The sequence below is a fragment of the Priapulus caudatus genome, unplaced genomic scaffold, assembly GCF_000485595.1.
Source record: "Priapulus caudatus unplaced genomic scaffold, Priapulus_caudatus-5.0.1 Scaffold2347, whole genome shotgun sequence".
Taxonomy (NCBI): domain Eukaryota; kingdom Metazoa; phylum Priapulida; class Priapulimorpha; order Priapulimorphida; family Priapulidae; genus Priapulus; species Priapulus caudatus.
The window spans coordinates 1-8,848 of NW_014579408.1; the positions used below are offsets into that span (position 1 = coordinate 1).

General features: G+C 42.5%; 1 protein-coding gene across 1 annotated transcript; it reads right to left on the reverse strand.

Annotated features, from left to right (window-relative positions):
* Positions 1-1,615: 1,615 nt before the first annotated feature.
* On the reverse strand, positions 1,616-8,637 carry LOC106818571 (putative zinc finger protein 833). Its single transcript, XM_014823269.1, has 2 exons — positions 8,083-8,637; positions 1,616-1,675 (listed from the first exon to the last, which is right to left on the reverse strand). The coding sequence occupies exons 1-2, from the start codon at positions 8,248-8,250 to the stop codon at positions 1,616-1,618; spliced, it is 228 nt and encodes a 75-aa protein (XP_014678755.1). The 5' UTR covers positions 8,251-8,637.
* Positions 8,638-8,848: the final 211 nt, after the last annotated feature.

Here is an 8,848-nt window from a genome sequence, read left to right on the forward strand (position 1 = left end):
CAACTAGAGAACAATATCGTTTACAATGTCTCGGCCTGTAACGGCCGCAATAATTATAGCCCTTTAGCTGGTTTATGAATAAACAACATCTTTAGGCATGGTATACAAAGAGAGAGCAGAAGAGAACATACACACACACCACACACACACACACACACACCACACACACTCACACACACACATGCACACACAACACACACACACACACACACACACTCACACACACACACACACACATACACACACCACACACACACACCACCACACACAACATATACACACACACCTACAAAAACTCACACACACACACATGCACGCAAGCGCGAACACACGCACACCTACAAAACGCACACACGCGCACGCGCGAACACACACACAAACTGCCGCGCGAACCACACACACACACACACACACACACAACACACACACACCACACACAGCCACACACACACAACCACACACAAACGCGCGCACACACACACCACACACACACACGCACACACGCACACGACGCGCTCACAAACACACACACACACACACACACACCACACACACACACATACACACCACACACACACGTTCATACATACACACGCCACGCACGCACGCACGCGCCACCACTTGCCCTCCCCCCCCACCCACACACATCCACATACAGGGGGATTCCCCCTCCCCCGCGGCGCCGCCAGAGCGCAGAGCAGAGCATGAGAGATAGACAGAGCGAGAGAGCAGCGAGAACGAGAAAAGAGAGAGAGCGTGAGAGAGAGAGAGAGAAAGAGAGAGAGATAGACAGAAGGGTGGGGCGGGGGAGAGAGAGAGAGAGAGAGAGAGAGCAGAGAGAGAGAGAGCTTAGCATATGCCATTGCCATCTTACAAGCGAATATTAGTAACACTGAGCCAGTTTTAGTTATTAAGACGTGGCCTTGGCATCAGGACCTAATTAAGTACTTTATCCAGAAAAATTCTAGCATTTATTATATAAGATACTTTAGATTATTCAGTACGGCGTTATTGCACCTATCTTTTAAGCCTCGACACTAGCGCGCCAGCGCAGATAGTCTGTAATAGATAATTTTATTCGACGATTGTGCGGGAAATAAGGCATCACAACGCGCCGTGCCAGGGAATATTATGGAGGACTAAAACAGTTGTTATTTTTTATTGAATTAACTGCATGTATTTGGTACGTATTATGTACATAATATTTATCGTTATATCGTGACACTTTCCTCCGACTTGTGGGCTTTGAGCTTACGACACTGACGATATTATGTCGTTGCTAGCGTGTGGCTCGTGCGCTGCGCGTTCGTACCTGCGTGTTGCGTGTGCCATGCGCGTGTGTGGTGTGTGGACGCGTTCGCACCTGCGTGTGCGTGCTTCTTACTGTTGCTATTGGCGACAGGAACGCCAGCACCTGAAACTCATCTAATTTATATTATAATTTTTATTCTCTTATATTTTTTTTTTGTATTTAATTTTTTTTGTTCGTGTCTACACCCGACCATTGCTCTGTAGTCGCGACTCGCCGATAGTCACCTGATTTAGATTGATTTGGATTTCAGAATGATTTTTAGATTGATTTATATTAGATGATATATGAAATAAGATGACATGATTAATTATAGATTGATTTTGATTTTAGATTTTGACCGCCCCCCCCCCCCCCCGCCCGCCCCCCCCCCCCCCCCCCCCCCATTAGCCACCTGATTTCAAGTATGAATCCATTACGTTGTTTTAGGCACGCGTCTGTATTGAATTGCGGTGCAGAAATACCCGTACCGTGCGTGCGTGAGAAACACCGTGCGTGGGGGGTGCTGTGCATGAGAAAACCGTGCGTTGCTCATCCCTCGTATAGCGTGCGCCCGTGGCGTGTTAGCTCCGCGACGCCTATTAATTATGCTATCATTCGGTTTGTAATCGCCCCTTCGCTAAAGAACGTATGATTGAATGGAATTGTAAACTATAGCAGATGGATAGCCGACCATTTCGCCGAATATTTTCGGCATAAAGTCTATGACATGGCCATGTACGTCTGTGGCTGTCTCGATACCATCCAGGTAGGTCGATTCGTCGTCATTCGGCGATCCGGGGGAGGGGGTTATGCTAAATTCGATCATCATAGCGTTTAAAATTTATCGTTTGTAGCCTTAGTTTAATTAATTATTTGCGTTTGAAAGCGGACGTTGGTCACCAACGATGTCTGCCAATCATTCAGCACGGAGTATGGTCACCTATGGTGGCGCCTGTAGCTCCGTTGATGCTTGCTGGCGACGGTAGTATAATTTGTATAATCAAAATGTACTGAATATGGCTATGCATGAAAAGTTTATATAAACATCTTGTACCTGTGCGTGTGTATGTCGTACGTGCACATTATTATTGCTTCGTGATTAAATATTTATGTGTGGCTATAGTGTTGGCCAATGCCAGTTTACTTTTTGTTTCACATAATAAACAAAAATATCAAGAACTTCAAATTTGAAGCGTTTTAATTAAAAGAAACGTACAATTGGCATTAACAAACTTACATGCATGTTATCGGAGTTACATGATACCAAAGCGCTTTTTCGATACCTTTTGATGTTGCTGCATTTCTGATTGATACAATTGCTTTATTTAAAAGAAATTCCACGCATTGTCTGCTCTTTTAATTTTATTCATCATTCTTTTTCCTTTCCTCCTTCTCTTCCAAGTTCACCATCTTGTTGTTGTTGGTTCTCTTCCGCTAGCAATTATGTGTGCTGCGTACCGTTGCGTGTCTCTGTGTTTGTTAATAATTTACATATAGACATGAAAATGACAAATAATTATTACAATTTGCGTTTTTATTTGGATTAGTGTTCAAAACACATGATTATTTACCAAATCTATTAAATTTTAGCGATTTGTATAAACAGTCACACGTTGGATAGTCAGTAATACTCATCAAAAACACAAACATGTCACCATTCAGGTTGCATACCGTTAAGAGGTTTTCACGGGGCTTTCACAGGCAATTCTAGTTCATCTTCCAATCTAGAAAGAAGCTGATAACAGTTGAGTTGCATTTAATGGCATTCACACTGCCTCCAGTTTACATGTGCTACTGTGTGCTCGCGTTTTCACAGAGCCAAGCCCTGCCTATTACATGTGAGTCTGACAGTTCGAGATATTACTTTCTGCCTTATATCTGCCTACGCGACATCTCTCTAGAATATTATACATTGTCGTGTGTGATTTTACATATAGAGTGTCTTCAGACGTAAGCTTCACTCACTTCAAAGTTACATTTTAATGCATTTTTTTCTTTCGTGTGAGTTCTCAATGTGTGTCTTTCACATCAACCTGATTGTGTGAAGGTTAGCATCACACAGCAACGCGCTTAATTGGCTTTCTCTCCCGTGTGCGTTTTCATGTTTAGTCTTCACAGCACCTGAATGCCCGAGAAGGCAGCCCATCACTTTCAGACTCACACTTATACGGTTTCTCTTACGAATCGCTTTGTATCAAGGCCGGCGTATTCTATTTATGTTCATTATTCAATGTTTTATTCTGTAAATCGAATCATTATCATATAACATCACGCGCCATTTACGACTGTGAGTCTAGAATCATATTAGCGCCTCATTCACGAAAATAAATAAACGCGAATTATTATAAATATCATCAGGCTTACCCAATGAAGTCTCTGAACGTCCCGAATATGTGTTCTCGTATCAAATTGATTGTTACAAAACGTCAGTGGTGTTGTTATATACCTATAGGTGTCTGGATATTGACCGGTTTCATTCAACAGAGTATACTGTGTTGATGAAACCGGTCAAATTCCAGACACCCGGGGGTAACCGCCCGTCAGCTCTCCAGAACCTTGCCAATGGCGGCCAATGCGAGCAAGTGGCCTAGGCAAATGAGACATTTCATAACGCCGCGTTTGCATGCGAAATAGGAGACTGAAACAGTTTGTAATTTTTTAATTGAAGTTAACTGCATCTATTTGGTATGTATGTACTGTACATAATTTATCGTATTATCGTGACATTTCCTCCGACGTTAGTTTTTTTTCTGCATTTAGCTTACGCACTTGACCAATATTATGTCGTTGCCTAGCGTGTCTTGTGCGCCGCGTTCGTACCTGAACCTGTGGTGTGTGTGTGCTGTGTGTGTGTGTGTGTGTGTGTGGTGTGGTGTGTTGTGTGTGTGTGTGTGTGATGCATCGTCTGTGTGTGCTGCGCGTTCGTTACCTGCGTTTGGCCTGTGTTCTACATGTTAGCTATGGCGACAGGAAACGCGGGCACCTTGGAAACTCCATTTTTAATATTCCGTGTCTACACCCGACCATTGCCTCTGTAGTCGCCCAACTCGCCGCAGAGCTTCACCTGATTTATATTGATTTGCGAATTTTAGCATGGATTTAGATTGATTATATATTAGATTGATATGATGAATAATTTAGCATGACATGATTGATTTTTAGATTAAATAATTTTAGAAAATTTTGACGATTATTCACTGATTGAAGTATGAATCCATAACGTTGATAGACATTTACTGCCTATGAAATGCCGGTAAAAAACCGTGTGTGCGTGCGTGCGTGCATGAAGAAACCCGTGCGTTTGCTCATCCCTCGTGTAGCGTGCGCCGCTGGCGTGTTTGCTTCGCGACATCATTAAATTTGGTATATCAGGATTACGTTGTAAATCGCTTGTAAACAACGTATGATGATAAATTCGTAAATATAGCCAGATGGCTGCGGTCTATTTAGTGGCATATTCGCCCATGAAGTCTTGACACGATCATGTACATCTGTGGCTGCTCTCGATACCTCCAGGTATTTCGTCGTTTCATCGGCGATCCGGGCGGGAGGGAGTTATGTAATTCGATTATGACGTCGCTACTGCTCAAATTCTATCGGCTGTAGCCTTAGTTTAGGATAATTAATTATATTTTGCCGTTGGGAAGCGACGTTGCGTACCAACAATGCCCTCTGCTAATCATTCTAGCACGCAGCCATGGCTTACCTATGTGGCCCGCCCACTGCTAGGCCGTGCATGCGTGTGGCGACGGCTTTAATAGAATTTTAAAATCAAATATCTATCTGAATATGTATGATTGAAAGAAAAAAACTGCTATAACATCTGTACCTGTGCGTGTGTATGCTCGTACGTACAACATTATGATTGCTTCGATTATGCGTTTATGGTGTGGCTGTGTTGTAATGGCAGTTTACTTTGTATTTCACATAATAAACAAGAAATCAAGTGTAAATAATTGTGAATTGCTGAATTGTAAATATAGCAGTCGCGATAGCCGACTATTTCGTGGAAAATTCGCATGAGGTGTTTACACGATCATGCTACATCTGTGGGCTGTCTCAATACCTCCAGGTAGGTCGTCGTCATCGGCGATCCGGAGTGAGGGGGTTACGTAATGCGATCATGAACGTCTCTCGCTGTCAAAATCTACTCGGTGTAGCTTAGTTAATTAATTATTTCGTTGGGGAAAGCCGACAATTGGTCACAACGATGTTGCTAATCATTCCAGCAAGCCGAATATTGCGTCACTTAGGCGGCGTCATTGTAGTCAGTTATGCTGTGCCGGGCGACAGCGATTAAGCCGCGCTTGTTATCGTAATTTGTCAGTAAAAAGCGACCAATCTGGGTCCGTGCGTTCACGATTCAGCATGTATAGAAGTCGATTACTTTATGTCAAGTTATATCCCAGATAAATATTATTCTATATATATTAAATATATGTAAATATATGTAAATTATATATATATATATATATATATATATATATATATAAATATGTGTATATATATATATTCAACATATCTTCCTCTGGTAGCGCTCTCACTCGCACTATAGCGTCATATTCGGATATACCCCTAACTCAATAATACCTTGTCTAGCGTTTATATCGAAATGCTACTGCATATGTGATGAAAAGTGTATAACATTCTGCTACAGTGCGTGTGCTATGTCGCTACGTCCACATTATATTGTTCGAATTATGAATTTTATGTGTGCGCTAGTATTGGCAATGCCCCAGTTTACTTGTATATTTTTTATTTATTTATTAATAGTTCACATAATTAAACAAAAATCATAGACTTCAAATTTGAAAGCGTTTTTTGATTAAAAAGAGGGAGTACATGCATACCAAGTACTTTTTCGATACCTTTGATGCTGGTGTACTTTCTGATGATACAATTGCTTTATAAAAAAGAAATCCCACGTATTGTATGGAATTTGATTTTCTCATCATCCGTTTTCCTTTTCTCCTCTTCTTCCAATTCACCATCCTCTTGTTGTTGGTTCTCTTCCGTAGTGCTTGGCGTGCGTGTGCTGCGTTTGCCGTGCGTGCGCTGCGCGTAAGTGTTTTATACATACACATATAAAAGTTTTCCTTTATCGGGAGAGATATGAAAATTACAAGTAGTAATACGTACTAGGCGTTTTATTAGATCAGTCTTCAAACATATAATTCTTCACAAATGGTATCAAATTTACACGATTGTATAACGGTTACACGTCAGGTAAAGTAATACTAACACAAAATGTTAAAAAATACAAACATGTCACCATCAGGTTGTATAACATATAAGAGGTTTCACGGCTTTCACAAGCCAATTCCTAGTCAGCTTCCAATCTGCGAAAAAAGTGTAACGTTGCATTCGCTGGGATTCCACATTGCTCCAGTTCACATGTCTACTGTGTTTCACTTGCGTTTTCACAGAGCCAAGCCTGCTCTTTACATTGTTGAGGTCTGACAGCTTCAAAGCATATTTATTTTTCTTTTACATTACTGCCACGACATTCTCTAGAATTATTATACATTGTCGTGTGTGGTTATTAGAGTGTCTTCATAGGTAAGCTTCACTTTAAAGTTTTCATGTTAAAATAAATGTTTAAATAATTTTCCCCTTCGTCTTTTTTCTACTTTGGTCTCTCCCACGTGCGTTCTCATGTGTCTCTTCACATAACTCAGACGCGAGAAGGCAGCCATCACACAAATCGCCACTTATATTGGTTTCTCTCCCGTGTGAATTCTCACGTGTGTCTTCACAGAACATGAATGAGAGAAGGTAGCATCACACAGATCGCACTTATATGGTTTCTCTCCCGTGTGAGTCTCAATGTGTTGGTCTTCACATGACTCAGACAGAGAGGCAGGCTCACACAAATGCCACTTATTTATGGTTTCTCTCCCGCTGTGAGTTCTCATGTGCTGTCTTCACATGAACACGAATGCGAGAGGTAGCATCACACAGATCGCCCACCTATATGGTTTCTCTTCCGTGTGAGTTCTTATGTGTGTCTTCACACCTACTTCAGACGGAGAAGGCAGCCATCACACAGATCGCACTTATACGGTTTCTCTCCCCGATCGTGAGTTCTCATGTGTTGTCTTCACACTACTCAGACAGGCAACAATGCGGGCCATCACACAAATCGCATTTATATTGGTTTCTCTCCGTGTGAATTCTCATGGTGTGTCTTCACAGAACACGAATGCGAGAAGGTAGCATCACACTAGATCGCACTTATATGCGTTTCTCTCTGTGTGGCAGTTCTCATGTGTTGTCTTCACATGACTCAGACAGAGAATGCGGCCTTCACACAGATCGCAACTTATACGCCGGTTCTCTTCCCCGATATGAGTTCTTCGTGTGTTCTTCATATGATCAGACCTCGAGAAGGCCGCAGCATCAAACAGATCGCACTTATACGGTTTCTCTCCCGTGTGAGTTCTCACGTGTGTCTTCACATCACCCGATCGCGAGAAGGCAGCATCACACAGATCGCACTTATACGGTTTCTCTCCCGTGTGAGTTCTCACGTGTGTCTTCACATCACCCGATCGCGAGAAGGCAGCATCACACAGCTCACACTTATACGGTTTCTCTCCCGTGTGAGTTCTCATGTGTGTCTTCACATGAACCGACTGCGAGAAGGCAGCATCACACAGATCGCACTTATACGGTTTCTCTCCCGTGTGAGTTCTCATGTGTGTCTTCACTTCACCCGACTGCGAGAAGGCAGCATCACACAGATCGCACTTATACGGTTTCTCTCCCGTGTGAGTTCTTATGTGTGTCTTCACATGACTCAATTGTGAGAAGGCAGCATCACATAAATCGCACTTATACGGTTTTTCTCCCGTGTGAGTTCTCAAGTGTTTCTTCACAGCACTGAGACAGGAGAAAGCAACATTACACAGATCGCACTTATATGGTTTTTTCCCGGAATGAATTGTCACGTATTCCATCGTGCTTTAACTTCCACTGGTCTCACGCGTGAGATTTCTTCCCTGTCTGGCGCTCAAGCTGCGATCATGTATTTTGCTTCGAAGACGGCCTCGTCACACGCGTAGAATCAAGGTCTATATAGGCTCTCCTACAAATTAGTAAAGAGAAAAGAGAATACAAACATCTTTACATCGAAGGCCGCGCATTTTATTTATGTTCATTATTTAACCGTTTATTCTGTAAATCGATTCGTTATCATATAAACATCACGCGCTATTTTACGACTGTGACGTCAAGAACATATCACATCACGAAAATAATCCAAGGGAATTAAGATAAATATCATCAGCTTACCCAATGAAGTCACTGAACGTTCGAATCGTGTTCTCGAAGCAGACTGATGTTGTAAACTTCGGTGGTGTAGTTATATACCTGCTGTTATAATAAAACCGGTCAAATATCCTGACACTCGGGGTAACCGGTCTGATCTCCAGACACCTGGGTAACCGGTTTGCTCTCCTGACACCAGGACACACGCTGGTCGCTTCCCCTAATTAATTACAACAGCTGCTGCACCCCACGCCCAGAATCATTGCCGTAAAACTCATCTCTTTCAGG